The 21,250-nt window shown below is 38.9% G+C and overlaps 1 protein-coding gene across 1 annotated transcript in view; it reads right to left on the reverse strand.

Annotated features, from left to right (window-relative positions):
- PREX2 (phosphatidylinositol-3,4,5-trisphosphate dependent Rac exchange factor 2) overlaps nt 1–21,250 on the reverse strand; it is a 291,433-nt gene that overhangs the window by 169,218 nt on the left and 100,965 nt on the right. Inside the window, exons 9-17 of the mRNA XM_084782996.1 lie at nt 19,335–19,484; nt 15,728–15,872; nt 13,284–13,384; nt 9,457–9,560; nt 8,755–8,804; nt 7,124–7,199; nt 3,766–3,838; nt 1,035–1,177; nt 810–902 (exon numbers count right to left, since the gene is read on the reverse strand). Coding sequence (XP_084639122.1) covers nt 810–902; nt 1,035–1,177; nt 3,766–3,838; nt 7,124–7,199; nt 8,755–8,804; nt 9,457–9,560; nt 13,284–13,384; nt 15,728–15,872; nt 19,335–19,484 — 935 coding nt within the window. The remainder of the gene's footprint in view (nt 1–809; nt 903–1,034; nt 1,178–3,765; nt 3,839–7,123; nt 7,200–8,754; nt 8,805–9,456; nt 9,561–13,283; nt 13,385–15,727; nt 15,873–19,334; nt 19,485–21,250) is intronic.

Genomic DNA, 21,250 nt, shown 5'->3' on the forward strand with positions numbered 1-21,250 from the left:
TGAGATAGGATAGGTCTCTCATTGGCTTGATGCTCACCAAGTGCCTAGGACAGCTGGCCTGGGATCTCAGGAATCCCTGCCTCCACCTCCTAAGCACAGAGTTACAAGTGCACACACTGCACTTTTTTCAAAATGTGGGTTTTTTTAAATTGAACTCAAGTCTTTATGCTGATACAGAAAGATTGTTAAGGACTAAACTATCATTGCAGCTCAGAACAAGAAATTTTGTCTGCTATACGTCTATATGTCTATAGTCCTGGAATCTAGAATGTTACCTAATATATAACTGCTACCACATGAATATTTCTCAGTGATGGAGTCAGTGATTAGAAGAGCGCACTGCTTAAAAACATAGTGGTGTAAGAAAGTGTCGGTTCCTATTAATCCATTGAGAGAGCCGACGTGCTTTGCTTTACTGATGGAAATTATAGTCATCCAAAACCAATGAAGGGGGAAGAGAGCAGACACTGCCGAGAAGGACCATTTGACATACATACCCCAAGTGTCACATCCTATGTAGCCCCCATGGAGCTCCAGGATGGATTTATGATTGTGAAGATACTGAAAACACGAACATCCCAGTTGATAACTCTGTGATATGGACCAGTAGATTTTTTAAAAACCACCCCCTCCCATCCCCAGGCGTTACTGAGACAGTTTCAGCTGCTACCAATCCAGCACTACAGGGAAGAACCTCAGCACATGACTGTTCAGAGACAGAGACCACGGTATTCAATAACAGTTGATTTCAGCTTGGTACTGTATAGCATGTTAACAAACTTTTAGCAAAAAATGCTAATTCACATTACCTCGGCACTGGACCCCTTTTCCACTAACTTTATTATTGGAACTTTATTTTTGTCTTCCAGGCCAAAGCCGTAGCTGCCTTCGTTGGATTTAATCTGAAATGTAAAATACTAGAATTATTGACAAAGAACAAGGAGGGCGTCACAACGGTTGAAAGCATCAACGCATTACTGGGGTCTCCTGCTAACCGCCACACCAGGAGGCCACGTGAGGCCACAGTAGCTTACCAACAGCGACTTAGCGATGACATTTTCCACAACCTTCAAGTCATGTTTCATGAGCCTGTGTTTCATATTTGATCCTTCCATTTCCTCATCGGCGAAAAAGCGGAAAAGTAGAGGCTCGTCTTTGAATTCACTTTTTTCAAGGACTGCAGAAATGAAGGGATTCAAATAATTACAGTGAACTAGGATCTCACACGCACTTTCCACACCAGTGCACACTCGGGGAGCTCTTGCCAACAATGAGGCCAGCGTCAGACTTCTAGAACAAGGTCTCCTCACAGATACCCCTCAGATTCCACCAATGGCTTATGGCTACCTTTTGGGTAAATCACTGTTATCTTCAAGACTTTGCCTTTTAAAGTAAGTTGTATCTTTTCAAGGCTGCATTTCTTAATTTCCCTTTGTCCAAATGAAAATCAAAATTTAAGAAAGAAAATACACTAACTCGTAGACCTCATGAAATTTACACATTAAAAACTTAAGGCATTTTCCACTTTCAGAACACATCGTAAATATGCTTTTAATGCTCTACATCTTTATGAGGAAATTCAACCCTGCTGCATAGTATCTTTCTATGTGTAAACAACTCCCACTGAAGGGTCCCAGTTGGTCCAACACTTCAGACTAGAAATATGTCTTCTTCCAGGCAAAGTGTGATTTTAGTTTCCATGACTTGCTAGTTCTTCTGTATTTCGAAGCAACATTGACAAATAAATTTATTTCTGCCAAGGTCAATTTTCTCTCTTTTATGTAAATGCTAATATTTCTATTTTCACATAGACTCTAAGATCCCTGGTATAAACTGATAACTTTTAGTGTATGTTGGCGTACATTTTGTTACCCTTGTTTAAACTACAGGCAGATACAGATAATAACAATGTATATTGAATAAGATCTTTCTAGCCACAAAATGCTTTAAAAGAGATGTCTGTATTTCTCATTCTCTGCCATTAGTACCTTGTAGTGTACTCGTGGGGACAAGGTGACTCACAGTAACAGGAAGGCTGTGGTCCCAGGGCACTTAGGTTTGTGATGAATTAGTCCAGGTCAGGGCCCAATTCTGAGTGTAGAAATTAGAAAATTGTCTAAACTCTCTTCATTTTAGTTTTCCCACCTGCAAATTGAGGGTCAAAGAAATATCCCCCCTGCCTTCACTACCCTGAAGCACTACCTGTAAACAAGTTGGCATGTCAAACCACCAAAAAGGCTACTATGGCTTTCATTATTTTTCCAGAATTCCAGCAAATAATGTGGAGCAGATGGTGCATGGGCGATCTTTGGGGGGAAGTGCATCTGGTCACATGGTGACAAGCAAAGCTATCCACCACACAATAAAAAGTAACACGAGCCACAGTGAACAACAGAAAGGAAAAACACTTTGGACAGAGTTAGGGTTTTGCCTCCATGATCTCATCATTTCCCAAAAGATCACATGATGCTTTCTCCAAGCAGCCAGCCCATAGCAGGCAACAGAAGCACCAAGAAATCCAGGCTGGAGACTTTTGTCAGCTTAACTTTGGTTGTCAGTACTTTGCAATAAACGCTTGCTTCCTATTGTTGCCTGGTCTTGAGCTGGGCTAAAGAGAAAACTGAGAGGTGTCGGTTGGATTTTATAGTTCTAATCTCTTAAGATATTATAGTTTATTCTATTGATAGTTTGCTCTCCAGGGGCCAATATTTGTCTGTCTTAACACTCAAGGTGATCTAGACATTAGGACTCACCTTCCTTTTTCTTTTTTTAATATATTTTATTAATTTATTCACATTACACCTCAATTGTTATCCCATCCCTTGTATCCTCCCATTCCTCCCATACTCCCATTTTCCCCTTACTCCTCTCCTCTATGACTGTGACTGAGGGGGACCTCCTCCCCCTGTATATGCTCATAGGGTATCAAGTCTCTTCTTGGTAGCCTGCTATCCTTCCTTTGAGTGCCACCAGGCCTCCCCATCCAGGGGATGTGGTCAAATACAGAGCATGGACAGGACATTCTCCACAGTTGAGTGGAGAGTGGGGTCTGACTTTCGCCTCCCATTTTCATACAGTTGTTGATAGCCTTCTGAAGGCATTTGATAAATGGGTATGAGTGATTATCTCAAGCATATGCTGAGAAGCATACTGCATTAGTAACTGAAAAGAGACTGTTGGGGTATCTGGCTTGTGGAAGATAGCATACATAGAGGAAATGCTCATTACATTGAAAGCTGGAGAAATTAAAATAAAACACTAATGTTTATTGATTTGCTTGAAGTGATCAAGCAAGAAAGAGAATCTTTAGTAGAGTAAGAAATGTTTGTTTCCAGAGATATAGTTCTGTGAGATGATTTGAGTCTGGTTTCCTAAAATGGACAATAAATATTAACCATATATGCTCTTACTGAATCATTACACTATATACTGTCACTCAGGCAAGATCATAAGTCTAATATAAAATGAATTCAAAGACATATGTGAGATTTTAAAAAGAAAATGAAACTTTTAAGTCATAATTCTTCCAGAGTCAACACAAATGAAAAAACAAAACAAAAACAAAAAACCTGGTAGATACAGCCATGGGCATAAAAATGGCACTATTGGTGAAATCACTTGCAGATGTGGTGACTCACTGGGGACCCATGGCAAGACCCAGACAGGTTGTCTTGATCTTAATGGAGCACTGAGTCACTCCCAATGTCCCAAGAAGATCCAAAACAATGAAATCCATGTGTGAGGAGGCAGGGTAAGAGTTCCTACCATGGTGCATGAATCCATTGTCACAGAGTCCAACTGCAAATATCATCGCCTCTTCTCTGGTACGACAATCACCCTGTTAACAACAACAACAGCAACAAAAATCACTGTGCATGGTAATAGGAACATCTCTGTCATATTACATAACTTCTTCCTAGTCCTTTTCTTAGCATTTAAGTACTCTACCAAATCCACCCACGCTTATATTTCATTTCTACCATCGGCACTCTAATTTGGAATTTCTTTTTCCTTTATCTAAATGAACATGTTTTTCTGGAGTCCTTCTAACTTTGGCCATTGCAGAATTCAACTGTACAATGCAGGAATTTCATGTTCTAAAGTTAGGCTTTTTTTTTAACAATCAAGAAACTTAATAATCAAAATCAAAATATTCCACGGTGCTTTCAAGATCTTCCAGTCTTGGTTTTACTCATCTCCAGCTTCACTTTCCAAAGTTTCAGGCCCATCTCTTTCCCTCAGTAACTCCAGTTTCCTACAACTGCCTGAGCCCAGTCAGTGTCAGTCCCCTCCACCAAGGAAATGCCAGGACTTACAGTGTCTATAAAGCACCAAGATACAGCTTTATCTCTGGTTGTGACAACTTTAACCCAGTTACCCTTCAAAGCAAATAGAATATGCACTTGTAGAAATGCTTCGCATCTTCCGCAATCCAGGTGTTTGATAAGCTTTATGCAGCCATTCAAAAATATGTGTTTATTTGTTTCTAAATATCAAGCCAAGTTCGAGATGTCACACATTAAAACTCTCAAACAAAAGGTGTTTTCTTTCCTTCCAGTAATTTGGATCTTGTGAAGGATTTGATCATTTTAGAAGTGGTACCTACTTAAGTATCCAATTTAGTTAAGATTCTTAATCAGTGTGGTTCTCTCAGGAAACTAGGGACACAGAAAAAGGCCCTGAGCCCAGCTGGAGGATCCATGAGGACTTCTATGCAAGATGATGCTGAAGGAGAACTTTACAGAAGAGCTAAGAATGAGCCCAACTGATCAACAGTGTCTCAAAGGCTAGGACACACCTGCATGTGTCCTGATGTTTTATTGCAGTAGTTAAAGTGTCATGCTTATGCTGAAAGCTTTGAATGTTTTGACTATTTAAATGTTACATTTACCAGACTAATATATCATTAAAAGGAAAATGTATAAATGTAATCTGAAATACTGACATGATCCTATATCTTTTAAAAATTCTTTTGGGTCTACGTAGACCTGGCAAGCACTGAAGGAAGGTGAACAAAATATTGTTTGGATCGGATGAAACAAAAAGTTGTTTAATTAAAAAAATATAAATGGTTCCTGCATCACACACAAACAAATTGCATGATGTTTTAGAAATGCATTGATGCATTTATCCAATGAGGAGTAACTCTGTGGGATAAGATATTCAATTATAAGCTATTATAATAAAAGCATCATTCTCTAGCAAGTGAGAATGTGTGCAGAAAAGAACAAAAGCCATTGCATTTTCCAAGTTGATATCACTCACATATTGCAGACATATACAGCATCCAAAACAGCATAAGGACTCCTGCACTGCTGTCCAACTCTAATCCATCCAATAAAGCTGACCAAATCCATTTAGTATGGATTGTTGATGTGCAGATTAAGTTGTATTCAAGGCTTGGTGTAATGGGAGCCTCGCTTTGTCTCTTCTTCCCCTAAATTCAGCACTTCTGTTTGCTCCCTTATCATCCCATTACTATGTCTGCCTCTCCTAAGGCAGCCCACAATGCTCTATGTTGACTCAGCAATAAGAGCTGAGACTGTCTGCCTTAAAGGTACTCATTTCACAATATCAAATTATGAAGCTGCAGTGGCCAGTATAAGATGCCATGGCTGGCTGTTGTAGGCGGAGGTAAGCAGTTGGAAACACTCTAGAAATGGAGTGACATATCCAAGCTCACCTCAGTTTCAGCAGAGCTAACATCAGATACAGTTTCCTTGAGACAACCTCATGGGAGTTTCAGACACTGAAGTAACAAAATACTTTCTCTCAGCGTGTTTCAAGCTTTCTGAAACTAACCCCATTTTTTTTTCATAAATGTTAGGAAACACGACTACTTTCACCCCTGAAGTTGGTAACTGACTTTCTGTGTTAGGATTTAAATGTTGATTTGGTGTCCCCAAATTGCTACAAATGCATTTTCTTCAGTCTTCTCCCACAGACCGTGTATCATATGAGTTCACTCTAGGCCTAGAGCAACATGGATTGTGTGTGAAATTCTCTTACTGAACAAAGAGTCAACCTAGGTGCACATGTGACTACAGTATAAAAGTGTTAGAGGCTATCACACTGGAGCGTTACTGGTCATGTGATTCAGGGTATTAGCAGAGTCATTATTTGATTCTTCTAAGGCAGAAGAGCGGTGGTGGTTCCTGTCTTTAATGCGGGCACTTGGGAGGCAGAGGCAAGTGAATCTCTGTGAGTTCCAGGCCAGCCTGGCCTATAGACTAAGTCCAGGATAGCCAAAGCTACAAAGAGAAAGCCTGTCTCAAAAGACCAAAAAAAAAGAAAAGAAACTTCTCAAAGTAAAAAATTATGTTCAATGAAAAACAAAACAGGTCGCCTTGAAAAGTTTAGAAAACAATGCTAAACAATAAAAATCCTCAATTGTCTTTTAAAGTTAAATATCTAATTTTTATTACTATTTATAAAGGAAAATAATGATATTTGATTGTAAACAAAAGAATACGGCTGGGCCAGGCCTGGATAGTGCAGGCCTTTAATCCTAGCACTTGGGAGAAAGAAGCAAGTGGATTTTTTAGTTTGAGGCCAGTCTGGTCTACAAAGTGAGTCCTACACAGAGAAACCCTATCTTAAAAAGAAGAAAAGAGAGTAATGCAGCTTATGAATTGACTGAGATATTTATTATGTGTAATGACTGCACTTCAACCAAGCAACCCCCTGCCCAGGCAGCAAGTTCAGGTGTGTATCACCTTTTCTTAGTGTCTTGCCTTTAATCAGCAGAATATATCCAAGCATTTATTAGTTGACCTAATATGGAAGTAACTAAGTAAATTTGTATTTGAAAAGTTCTGTGATGTGTTCAGTGTGTTCATTTGTTTTACTTATGAGCAAATAACAAATACTTAATCCTTTTTTTTTTTTAATGAACCTCAGCTCATATTTTAAAAAGAGGAATATGTTATTTTTGGAAAAAAAAGAAGATAGCATAATGGATGTTCAAGATCCCAGGAACTACCTTCAAGTCCTAACTTCATACTATCTGTAGGAATGCTGCAAAGGAGCTCGCAGTGTGTCACCTGAAGGCAAGGTCCCAACTCACACACTCAAAGTTAAGTGGGGAGAGAGGAATCAGAGCGATGGCTAATTGCCTCCTTACCTGTGCAATTAACCAGTCTATCAATTTGTTGGCCATGACAACAGATTTGTAGGTTCTTAAGTGATAATCTTTATCTCTACAAATGAAGAAGAAAACAAGAATCATTAAGCAAGAGACTTAAGTGAGAGTGAGCACAGGTAAATCCTCCCATTCAGTATCAGTGTACAAAAGGAAAAAAATCTACGAATGAGCTTTCAACTGCCCAATGTATATATCTATAAGGGAGGGAAACAAAGTATGTAAGAGACAAAAATCTGTTACCTTATATAAGACAAGATAGATTATATCATTAAAATACCAAAATAGCACGATTCTTTTTTTACATACAAGGTTATTACTGCTACCATACCTGGTGGTTATTTAGCTGGAAAAATGGTATCTCATTAATGGGGGAAATAACAAAATAGAATTTCTACCCCTAGTCATGGCTACTAAAACTATCCACATTCATTATTTCCCAGTTTTACACTGTGAAGCCTGCTACTAAGTAGACATTTGTTAGGACAAGTAGGTAGGAAGACATGTAGTTTTCCTGAAGAACCTACTCACAGCGTTTATGCTGTGTAAGAGGGCGTTCCATTAGCAGACAGAAACTCCTGGAAGCAATCTATAGCTATCTCTATTCCATGTATCATCTATCTATCTATCTATCTATCTATCTATCTATCTATCTACCTATCTATCTACCTATTTATCTATCATCTATCTACCCATTTACCTATCATCTATCTATTCTATATCTATCATCTCTAAATCATCTATCATCATCTATCCATCCTATCCATCCATCCATCCATCCATCCATCCATCCATCATCCATCCAACCACCATCTATTTACTTGTCTATCATCTATCTATTATGTATCTTTCATCTAGCAATCATTTATCTATCAATCACTTATCTCTTTATCATCTATCCATCTCACCCATCAATCATCTATCTATCCATTTATCTTTTATCTAGCTATCATCTACCTATCAGTCATCCATCCATCTATCTATCTATCTATCTATTTATTTATTCTATTGATCTATCTTTCTATCTATGCATCCATTACCTTAAAATTGACATTAAGCATGTAAAATAAAATCGTTGCACACAAATATTTGGATTTTATATCCATCACTTTAAAATATATTTATTTCTATAAAAAGGAACATCCATTTGTTTTGAAAATGAGTTAGTTAATAAACTTCAAAATTATATTTATTAGTCTAAAATAATTCTTAATTTCCCAATACAGAATATTGCCTTTTGAGGGGAAAAGCCTATCAAAAGGAAAATAAAATATATAACCAATATTCAATTATTCATATATATGTTATATATAATCTAAAAATCTTCCTAGATGTGCACATTCATAATTAATAGTATTTTTGAATCACTTCTAGATCATTCAACTACCATTTATTAAATACTAAGGGAATCTGAATTATTTCATATTCAGCTAAAGAACATGGTATGAAATAACAAAATAAATCTTGAAAGCATAACAAAGGAAAAATACACTGAATATACGGTGCCAGAAAAATATAGAAATATTTGAGATTAAATAATTACTTAGGGTAATCCAAGTTCTCACATGAAACATAAACAGATCCTTTTATGACCTCATAAGAGGCGGACTCACCTGACCACTGGGGTAAACAGACTATGAAGACGACAATACAGTCTTACACCCTGTGGGAGACAAGGCAGGTCAGAAGTGAATAAGGTCATTCAAGAGACATACTAGTGAACTTTCCGAATAATAAAAGCAACTCTTTTTCAGTCTCCTGCAGTCATTATGCAATCTCAGCAAAATTAAAAATATATCCAAACATTGAAGTACATGATAAAAACAGGAGTTAAGTCACTGAAAAACATGATGGGATTTTACTGTGAATCTGTCAGATATGTATGACATATATGAAGGGTTTCCTAAAATATTTCTTAATATAAATTATAAGCTATATATTAAACAGAAAGCTTACATGACAACAAATTTAGAATATGTGCTTGTCATATTTCAATATAAAATTTACAAGGGTCTGATAAAAATGGGTTCTTGTCCTTATGTTTCTGTTTTGTAAATTTGAACAAATGTCTTGATCAGAGGATGCTCCACATGAAAGAATTTTCAATGACTAGTACCTTCTGAGTGAGACTCCATTTCCATTTAGAACCAGAGAGGAAAATAAATCATCTAACACTGGAATTTCAGAAGTCTTAGTAAGATGAAGACTGCTTATAAGATATATATTAATGCTTTTTCAAGCCTCTCAGTAGCTTTTCATCTTCCCCGAGCCCAGCAACAGGAATCTTGCTACGGATTGGCTGAAGATGCCGTTACCTTTGAGATCACATCCTGCATCTCACTCCTGGGGTAAAATGTACCATCGTCATAGCGGAATCGGTACAGCATTTGCTCCGGCTTGAACTGATGCTTATCGGTAACTGAGAACACAAAAATGTCACAGTAACATAACGGTGATCTACATTGCCCTGTGAAAACATGTTTACCAAATACACACTCACAATTTACAAAACTGCTGATATTCTAACAAAGTAATGTCAATCCAATATTTGCAATAGTAAATTTTGTAAGGTTCTTTTTTTCCTTTGCTACATTGAAACTTTTGATTGCAGTCCGTGATGTTCAGCTGGCATCACATGTGTGGAGGTACGTGGGCATAGAGTATGTACTGTTACTTCTGAAACGCACAGCCATGCTTCCTATTTCTCGACAAGGTCTCCAACGCTGAACTAAAAGTCAAAAAGCAAACACTCAGCCCAGTGTTTTAGTGTATACCTTTAAGCCTAGAACTGGGGAGGCTGAGGCTGGGGGATTGCTGAGTCCAAAGCCAGCCTAACACCTACCTAGTGAGTTTGAGGCCAGCCTGGGCTACAAAGTAAGTTACAGGACAGCATGAGCTACAGAGAAAGCCCTTGCCTCACAAAATAAAATAAATTTTAATTTAAAAATTATAAAGAGTAGATATTTAGATAATAAGCAAGTTATTTCTGTTTCTGTCTTGGTTTTTGGTTTGGTTTTTGGTTTTTCTCCTCAGCCCTACAAGTGGATATTTGCTTGTAACTGCCTTATCACGTGATATAGTGATGGGGATAAGGCCACACATACACCAGTCCAAGACATGTCTCCTGTACTCAAACCTCCAGTGACGACTGAATACTTTCAGTATGTAACAGATCCAAAAAATTTAAGATCTATTTCACTGGCCAGCCCTTTTACGTGTCACTTGTTTCTTTTTCTTCTTCTTCCTCAATGGGAAATAAGAATGGCTAGCCTTCAGTGTCATCCACGGGATAAAATTTTCATTTCTCAAAACCCTTATCATTAGGAATGATGGCTTCCTTGGTGAATACTTAAACAAATGCCTAAAAAAAAATTAATGCAAATCTTTCTCAAACTCTCTCCCCACAAACAAAAAACAAAACAAAACAAAAGCCCTGAAGAGAGAGGAATAGTTCCTCACTCAGTTGATGACACCTGATAAGGACACTACAAGGAAATAAAACCACAGCCTAATATCACTAACAAACAGAGCTGCAAAATTCCTCAACAAAATGCTACAAAACTGAGAAGAAGCTGTGCCTGCAAAGACAGACTGGATTGGGGACACAGGGAGGTTGGAACGCTGCAGACCAGGAGCCTAATTACAAGTTATCTTGAGCTACTTCAGCTAACTAGTTATTTCTTGCCTAACTCTGTGTGGGACCAAACATCCTTTGACAGGCTGATAAAATCTTCTTGGGATGTTTAAGCAGATTCTTGGTCTCCCCAAAGAGCTAAAAGTGGGACCAGCCAGCTGAAGGCCTATAGCTTTGCCATAACCTACCTATCCAATGTAACCACTGCAATCTTTCAGAGAGCTGCGACAGAAGAAGGGATGCACAGTAATTGTGACTTCTAGAAAGTAGAGGTCAGGGCAAGTGGAGAAGAATGCTAGCTGATGCACAGTTCACTAACTTCTATGGTATAAAGTTTCCTACATTGGCCAGTTTCAAGCCATCCACTAGAACATACTAAACTGAGCTGGTGTAGTGGACACACACACACAGTGTTTCCAGGGGAAATAATAGGGAAACGAGTTTCATGAACTGATTACCTCATTCATTATGTACTAGTTATGTAATTTCAATATTAATAATAATTGTGTCTAACTACCAGGTTGAGAGTGTTTTTTAATTTGATTAACAGCTCACAGACGCTTATACAGCCAACGTTAGAACACTGGAGGATGAGAGTTCTGAAATCTCACCCAAGAATTTCTACTCTGGGTAGTAGTTAGAGAAGACAAATATTAGCATTGTGCCATAGAGAGAGCATATGTTCTTCCAACCTAGGAGTCCTTAGGAAAGCAAGGCATTATCTCAGACGACGTCAATAATATATGCAATGTAAATAATAGCAACAACAGCTTCTCTCTGTGTGTGTCTCTGTCTCTCTGTCTCTCTCTCTCTTTCTGTCTCTCTGTCTCTTTCTGTCTCTCTCTCTGTGTGTCTCTCTCTGTCTCTGTGTGTGTGTGTGTGTGTGTGTGTGTGTGTGTGTGTGTGTGTGTGTCTGACTGTCTGTCTGTCTTTCTAGATATCTCTTAAACAGATGGCTCCTTTAACATTACTTTAGGAATCCTGTTTTTAACTAAAGTGCAGCTGGAAGCAGTAATCAATAACTAGAGTATTTGGCTCAGATCTCTTCATTTGAATGGGACTACTCTTTTAATATGAAATTGTATGATAGGGTTTCTTACCCCAAGTTTTGGAGAATCAGAGATTTTTTAAAATGGTTTCCTTTCATTAAAATGCTAGATTCCAAAGGTGAGTTTATAGTTGATCAAATCCTGACTGCAGTATAATAAATCTGGGCTCCTGAAGTCAAACAGTAAATGCCAGAGGAATGCTGACAGACAGTTCTCTGAGCTACATTCCTCAGTAAAAAAGAATTAACCAGGCTATAAATATAATTGCTCAAAACAGCTGTAATTCTCCCAATCTAAATATTTGAAGTTGCATTTCAGATTTAAAAAATTCATTTAGTATTTTTATTTCAAGACTCTGTTACTGGGGCAAGAAGGTGGCTCAGTGGAGAAAGGTACCTGCTGGCAAGGCCAAGATCCCAAGTTCATTCCTCGGGACCAGAAAGGTGACTCCCTAAAGGAGTCATCTAAACTCCAAATGTGTGCCAAAGCAGGAGGATACACAAGATAACCAAACATGAAAAGGCTTTTAAAAGAGACTTTGCTACTGATGCAAGTGGTCCCTACAGCCAGGGATAAACTGCCTAGGACTGACAAGCCCCCACTCTTTTATTTGCTTCCATCTTATTTTATTTGTCAATCTTTTAAATTTCTTTTTGTTTGGCAGTTTCAAATATACATATATTTAGACCAAGTCCACCCTTTTCCCCCATGGATATCTCTTAATATCTGTGGGTTTGGCTCCAAAGAATCCTTGCTGTGTTACCCCTAGGTCAGTCTCAGTCTTCTGGGCGCTGAAGCCTTTACCATCCACACTGAGGACTCTGAGGTGATGCAGTCAGTCGTCAAGTTCTACAGAGACCAAGTCCTGGCCATGCCGTTGTGTGAAGATATCCAACAGTTCCTGACCTTCAGGACACAGCCAGTGGGTGGTGTTGCTGATACTAGGCGTCTTCCCACCTTTCCCACCACAAGTCCCTCTCAGGACTCTGGCCCCTGGTGCTCACAGTATAGCCATATGAGGGTCTATTGCAGTTCCTCAATTGGCCACCATGAAAGTTCATCCTACTATAACTGAGTGCTCTCAAATCCTCTGAAATTATGCTCCTGCTGTCTTAAGTACTAGACATCCCGCAGTGCCCATCATTAATGTCACTGCCCACGTGGGGGGCGATCTCACATACTCCAGTCAAAGCTAGTCATCTCTCCAGTCACAAGCTGCCACTTATTGGTATTCTGGCTTTTGCCTCTGCAGTGGCTGTTCATTCGAAAGAATGACAACTGTATAACCTTAAATCCTTGATACACTGTTTCCACACATTGGCCATTGAAAGCACTAAAAGAAATAGCCATGCACCATAACAAGCCATTCTACATTACGTACAACGCAGAACATTTTACATAAAACAGATGCGGGGCTCAGCCACAAGCCATTTTACATGTAAGTTAATGAAACAGTCACCATGATGGATGATCCCGTTGTCTAACAATGCTTGTCCCAGGTGAACACCTTCTTCAGGCCTGTGAATCTCACCAACTTCCAACAGCCAGGACACAAACTCACTGCAAGAGAAAGACGATGGAAATGATAAAGTCTGTGCCTGTGTGGTCCCCACGTCATGAGAGAAATCTCACATACACAAAGCACCATTTTCAAGATGTCTTCCAGCAGATGATTTTTCCCCCCACGCATAGGGCTCACAAGCACAAAGTCAGAATCTATCCCAGAATTCCCATGTACTGAGCTTCTGCTACCTTCCACCCACTAAGTACCTGCACTTGAGGAAGTGCAAAGAGAGTATTGGAAAGTTGATTTAATTAAAAGATGACATTCTCCCAAAAGCAGCTAGTCATGGGTATCACTGAGATAAATACTCAATAAATACAGACATTTTGCATATAAAATGACATCATGTTTACGTTTTAAAACTTCAACACTCGAACAGTTACATAAACTAATGAATGTGATTATTTGCACACAGGGCAGATAATTGAAGCTATGGCCATTACCGAAATTATTATTTTCCATTGATCCCACAGGAAACAGACGCCTCAGATCCAATAATCAAAGGACAAGATTCTGCAAGTAGGTGGTTTAGTTTAAGAAATACATGCTAAGACAAGAAAGTGGATAAAGGCCATTCCACACTTACATTAAATTAAAAATCATATAAAAGAAGGACAAAGCATAAGAAAAAAAGAATAAAAGATAATTTAAGAAAATAAAAGAGAAATATTTAAGAACATAAAATACCATGTAATTATTATAATTGTAGGCCTTACAATACAAAACTATAGAATCAAGTCCTGTTCCTTTGTCCACTAGTTGTGTGGCCTCTTTCAAGCCGGATGCCTGTGTCAGTAACACAGGAATAACTTTGGAAGAATGAATGCCATAGTGCTGCAACAGGATTGCTTAGGATGCCTTTATCAATAACATAGAGTTAATACTGAGAATATCAATGTCAAAGTGTAGCAACAGGACTGCTTGGAATGATGCCTGTCAGCACAGGGCCTGGCACATAATGGGCTCTGACAAAGGCCACTGGGTTGAACTGGTTTCATATGAAGCTAAAACAGTCTGATTTTTGCTTACCTCATTAAATGCCAAATTTAGATGAGAAAGGGAGCTGATTTAAACACTGATGCAAATGGTGCTTTTTTTTTTTAATTGTGGGAGATACATTAGAAAGGAAGTTCTCAAGTGGCTTTATCAATAAATAAAAGGCCTTCTATGACTACATGGCATGACAATATAATCTGGGGAGAAGCCATAACTTGCAGTGACTCTTTTACAAATGGCCATATCACCATGAGGACACTAAAGTTATACCCTTGGGATTATGGCAACCTTGTGGTGGTGGGTCTTCTCTGGCAAGGAGGAATTGGATCTGTTTCCCTTTTGTAGTAACTATCACCTGTGTGTGAACAGAGCACAGGTGCAGAACTTTTCTAATGTCTTCAGGCAAATGTGTGACCCTGCTATGAGGACCACTCCCTCTTAATAAGAACCAAATTCTGGCTTTCAGTCTGAGGTCTCCTGGCCTACAGTTCAGGTGTGGCCATATGCTCTCTTCTGGTAGCTAGTTAAAGGATATCCTGGTGGGCACAGATCGATCAACTTCCCGGATCAAAAGGAAGTAGAGCTGTAGCTGTCCCAAGCCATCACTCTAACCAATCAGATGGTAGCGTCTGATCTTTGATATGACTCCAGGGAACTTTTGAAGAACAGCTTCAGCATTCTCTAACCACAGGAAAATGTCAAGCTCACTGATCCATAGCTGCTGCTTCTTTAATTAACTATGGAGACATTAAACTCCGAAGAGCGGATTACTGAATTCAAACTTGCATACAGGGAGAAGCCAGAGCAGAGCCTGGCCCATGAGGACCCAGCTGAAGCAGCTCACCATCTCATTCAGGAAATCTTGTGCGCCAAATGACAGAGAGTCTCCGGTTCTAGGCCCCTCACAAGGCAACCTACTAGCCTCTTCATCTACACCCTTTTATTTAGACTCCGGTTGTGTGAATTCTGCCTAAAGAGAAGCTTAGCTTGCTTTCAGCTCTCTAATGTCCCTTCACGTTATGGATTCATGCCCAGCTCTGACTCTCAGACCCTGTCCACCTCCACACTGCTTCCACCAGCCTGTCTCCCACAGGCACACGGCCTGCCTGACACTCCTTGCCTTGCCACAAGCACTGACTCATCCCCGACAACAAGGCATAGCAGCAATTGTAGAGATCACAGATGATGTCTGGATAGCTCAAGGGGCTGGCCATCTTTGTCCATTACATCATATCCGTATTGGTCAGGAAATATGGATTATGGGCATTCAACACTGCTTAGGACAATAATTTTTCAACACAAATCAGGTAAACCAGATGACACACGCAGAAGACCAAGCTTACCTTCCCAGGAAGCACTTAGGGAATGTAGTCAGTTTTCTTTTTCTGTCTTTGATCAGATTCCCCTGTTTGCACATCATTTTATATAATTTCTCACCCTGCTCGGAGATCATTACCCAGGTGTCTTGTTCCATTCCTAATTTCAAACCTACCAGAAGTAAAATAATAGGCATCATGTTAACTAAAGAATTTTTCCTCATCTATTCACTCACACCTTCATTTAGCAAGCGAGGCTGTGGGTCTGAGCTCTATATAACTGGGACCAATTTTGTGTTTGTTTGTTTTTTTGTTTTTTGTTTTGTTTTTGGTTTTTAGACCTTCCTATTTTATTTTTCATGTTTCTTTTTATTGTTATTAAATATTTTTCATTTTTACATATACATTTATATTATTACACATATAAAAAATAAACTACATGTAGTAAGAAGAACCACAAAACAATAAGAAATTATATAAATGTTATATTCATAGTGTTTTGGCTATTTGTATTTGGCAGCCTTGAAGAAAATATCTTTCCTATCTTGGTGTACCTAAAATTCTGAATGTAAATCAGTATCTATCATATCTCATCATTGTCAATTTAAAACATCTGTCTAGACCTAAAAACATCTTAACCCCTAAACAACTAAGCTTAACTGTAAAACTAAACTATCTGGTTTTCAACCCCATCAGAGACTTGAGAAAGGATAAAATAAGTTAAAATGGTTAGATAAGGTCTTCAAAAACCTCAGAGACATACAGAATATGACATTTAAGGATGTTTTGATATTTTAAAGATTCGCGGATAATGAGCCAGGTTAACTCCTGGCAACACCCAGCCTACTTCAAAGAAGATGATGAGCATCAAAGAACCTCCTTATGGAGATGGCTTCAACTGTGGCAAACCAGCCACTGGGCAAAATGTCCTTGTTTCTCCCACAGACAGAATTCTGCCTGAAAATGAGCAAGTTGGTATGCAGGCAGAGTCGACATCACAACAGGGTAAGCAAGTCCTCAATAGTTCCTGCCTCATAAATATATCTGTCAGATATATTGGGCCAGAAAGCTGAAGATGATGCTTCAATGTTGTAGAGAGTTTGGGTGACTGTTTAGGCAGCGAATTGTCTCTGTCATCTTCTCATTTGAGAAGCTACCAACCTGCACTCCCAATATACTCACGTAACTAATTTTATTCCTTCTCAAGTCTCTGATGGAAGTAGTTTTTGAGAAATTCATAGTATCCTAGTGAGCTTGGCAAGGCCACATCCCCAGTAGGCAAGGTTCTTCTGTGCAGCTGTGCCTCAAGGACACATGATTTTGCCAATGAAGGAGGGGCAGTTAGGATTAGCATAACTAGACTTGAGGTCCACATTGGAAGGAAAACCACCTTACAGTAAAGGCTTATTCAGCGAATCTCACCTCTGTGTAAGAAATACTGTGAGACAGTTCACAAGAAGACCGTGCTTAAATGGAGACTTGTGAAACCTTAGTTCTAAGAAAGAAGCTTTTACAAGTGCTACTGAAGCCGAGCAATCCAAGGCCCAGCACTCTGGGATTTAGATGAGAGGCAGGTGCTCTTCTGGCTTTGGTAGTGTCCTTGTAGAATTAAATCAATTCATCTTACTGGGGAGATGTCAACATATTTTAATGAGCCAGGGAGAAAGGCTGGTACTACGGGAAAGAAAGTTGCGTCACTTTATATGTAGCTTAGAGGACTGGGGTATGGAACCAAGTAAAGAGGGCAAGTTTCAAAAGAGGAAAACATTAGAAGAGAGCTCAGAAAATTCAAGCAAGCCTTAGCCCCTGCCAACAAGAAGGAGCACAAAATGAGGAAAGTGCTGAAAAATAGACTGGAGGTGGCATGGCTAGAACACAGCAGTGGCTAATGACAGCTAGGAAGGGAAAGGGGGAACTCAGCCTTCAAGGTTTCTGGAGAGAAAGGGAGGTGGGGATGCTCTCCAGGCAAACTGATGAGTAGAAAGAAGTCCTGACAATGTCAAGCAAAGTCCAGCCGTCAGCACAGCATGCACATTTGAACCCAGGATAGAAGAGAAGGCTGTGCACAAGGACAGACACAAGTATGGGAGCAGAAGTCTCTCTGAAGAGAATGGATAAGTAGGACCCAGAATCTAGCTAGCAGAAGCCAGAGTCAAGAGTGAAATCCTCTGGCCATTAACAATCAGTGGACAGGTGGGGGAGGGGGGTCGGGGGGGTTGGGGAAGGGGCGCGGGAAGTTGCAGAAGAAGAAGAACCGTTTGGAAGAAAGGGGCTGGTGGGTATTCTAAAAGTCTACTGCCAATGAAGTGTTTGATTTTGAAATCTCCGGAAGAGCAATCAACAATGCCATGCATCCTAGGAATCCAAGTTGGTTGGTAAAAAAACAAACAACAACAACAACAATAACTAACATTTCCACTTCTCAGTTGGCTTATAGAAATCCATTTAGTTCACAGTATTGATATAGCACATGTAACTAAATACTACAGGTTAATGCTCATTTAAACTATGATTAAATATGTTGCTATAATATAAGAATATTTTATACATTTTTCAATAATCAAACTTTCTTTTTTTATTTTTTTTATTTTTTATTTTTTATTTTATTTATTTCTATTTTTTATTAAGTAATTTATTCAGATTACATCTCAATTGTTATCCCCTCACTTGTATCTTCCCGTTCCCCCTCCCTCTTTCTTTCATCTCATTTCCCTCCCCTAGGTCTGTGACAGAAGGGGACCTGTCCCCCACTGTAAGATCACAGGCTATCAGGTCTCTTCATGGTAGCATGCTTACTCTTCCTCTGAGTGTCACCAGGTCTCCCCACCAAGGGGAAGTGGTCAAATAGGGGCCATCAGAGCTCATGTCAGAGGCAGTCCCTGATCTCTATGCAATTGTGAAGAATGTGCTGTCCATTGGCTAGATCTGGATAGAGATTCTAGGTTTAAAGCATGCATTGTCCTTGGTTGGTATAGTAGTTTGAGCTGACTAGCCTGGGTCCAGATCTGCCAGCTTCAATGGTCGTCTTGTAGGTTTCTAGCACCCTTTGGATCCTTCTGTTTCCCCATTGTTCCTTACCCCTCTCACCTAGAGTCCCAATAGGAATCCCAGTATCTATCATAATCAAACTTTCAAGATATTAAATTCATCTTTTCTAATGCTTCATGAAAATATATTCTAGGTTCCAGGACAGATAGATAAACTGTACACAATTAACTTCTTCCAGGCCAAATATATTTGAAAATCTTTCTGAAACCATGGAGTAAGTATTAAAGTTAATATGTGTATATGCAAAGTGCCTTAATCTGAATTAGAAAGCTAACCTCTTTGGCCTAGGAATTTTCAATGTGCTATAAAAACACAGAGAACAGAATGTGGAAAAAAAAATGTGAAATCAGCTTTCAAATTTAAACTAATTTGAAAGCAACAAAAATAAAAGGCATCGCCAAGCATACATACTATTTTGCTATTCCCAAGTATATACAACTTTATTTTAATGTGGCAGTTACATTGCATAGCAAATCAAAGTGAACATCATGCACCAATACACCTTCTCATAATTTTTCCCTCTATCTGCTCTCATATCAAGCAAGAATTTTCACAAAGCACAATAGCTTGCACTGTATGCACTCACCTTTCCGACGTTCTCTTTCTTTCAAAATAGCTTCAAACCATTCGTGCTTTTCTTCAGGGCTTTTAGCCATGCATACAAACCATTTATTTTTTGCTGTGTTGTGTATCTTCCACCCATTCACAACAATGTGCCCACTGCTATGAAAATCAGCTGAAAAATAACAAGTGAAGATAGATAACTAAAGAGCAATATTATTACATCAGCATGAACATCCAGTTTCGGATGTATAATGCTCATACAACATACATATGAAAATTAAGGAAATATTTACATGGTAGGCATATTTAGTGGTCATTAATGGAGCATAACTAACTCATAGAGCTGATATATAACATATAATTAAATATTATAAATTAGCATTCATTTAAACTATGTCCAAATATATTGTTTAATTTTTGAAAGTAATAAAACAACAAAAAAACTTTTACTCACTTTTTTCAATAATCAAACATTCAAGATATTAAGTTTATCTTATCTTTCTAATGCCTCCTGAAAATGTAGTCTAGGTTTCAGAAAACAGATAATCTTACTGAACAGAAAATTTTCTATTACTTAATGAATGTTTCAGGAAAATAGAGTCAGCAGAACAGAATGGGTGCACACAAGTAGAACACAATGAACCGAAACATATGTACATGGAGTGCCATCGCTGCACCAGACTGGAGTGGAATCTTTGAACCACACCTTTCCATGGAGTAAAAGCAGGGACACAACAGTGACGTAATTTGTCCTTGCTGGTCAGTCATGCCAACCAAGCCAAGACTTCAAGATGGCAGCCTGAACCAGCATCAGCACCAACCAAATTGACTTCATTTGTGTCCCTTAAGGCATTAGGTAGCAATGGCCAGTACACAAGAGCCAGCCACAGCAATGTGAGTGGGCTAGAAGACACCCAGGTGACACTCCTCCTGGCTTGGCATCTTTTCTGCCAAGTCAAGCACTTCCTTAGGATTTGGAGGGAGTAGGCATTGTTGAAGGCCATTTCTTTTTCATTAATGCCAAACCACCACGCCATCTTGTGAAGTGGCTGATCCCCAACGTATTTTCAAGAAGCACTGCATACATGTGTGTGTCCTTTAAGGCATCCCTGTCATATCTGCACCAGTCAAATTAGATGAGATGCTAGTCTGTGTTTTGAATGTGTACAATGAGACCAGGAACAACAACTTTTGGTCATACCAAACCACAAACTTATAAAAGGAACTTTAAGGATTCACTTATTTTTACTTGATTCATGTTACAGTCAATTAAAAGAAGCAGAACTTCACAATCTGGGTTAACTAGTTTTAGGGAGAATACAAAAAAGAATTTATATTTGACCACGTCCCCTTGGTGGGGAGGCCTGATGGCACTCGAAGAAAGAATAAGCAGGCTACCAAGATGAGACTTGACAGCCTATGACCATATAGTGGGGGAGGAGGTCCCCCTCGGTCATAGACCTAGGGGAGGGGAATAGGGTGAAAGCAGGAGGGAAGGAGGAATGGGAGGATACAAGTGATGGGATAACAACTGAATTGTAATCTGAATAAATTAATAAAACTAAATTTAAATTTAAAAAAGAATATATAATTCCTGTATACTCTTACGAAGAAGTGTTAATGAACTAGTGAGACTAAAATCAAGAGAAAATTTTCTATTAAAAATATTTGCAACAGCTCCTCCACATTGAACCTTGCTCCACTGTATAAAATATCCCACATTCATATCTGCTTTTTCTCCCTCCAGAGAAATAAGTCAGCAAAAACCTATGTTCAGTTTACATGAGAAACACTGGGCCTGAATTAGACTGAGCACAGACTATTCTTCCCACAGCTAATAGTAAACCCAGCTAATAATATCTATTTCTGAAAACTGAAAGAGTCAATCTTCTAATGCACCAATTGCTGCACAAATAGCATTTGGGAAAATCAGATTGC

Source organism: Acomys minous, assembly GCF_964271855.1.
Source record: "Acomys minous genome assembly, chromosome: 1".
Taxonomy (NCBI): domain Eukaryota; kingdom Metazoa; phylum Chordata; class Mammalia; order Rodentia; family Muridae; genus Acomys; species Acomys minous.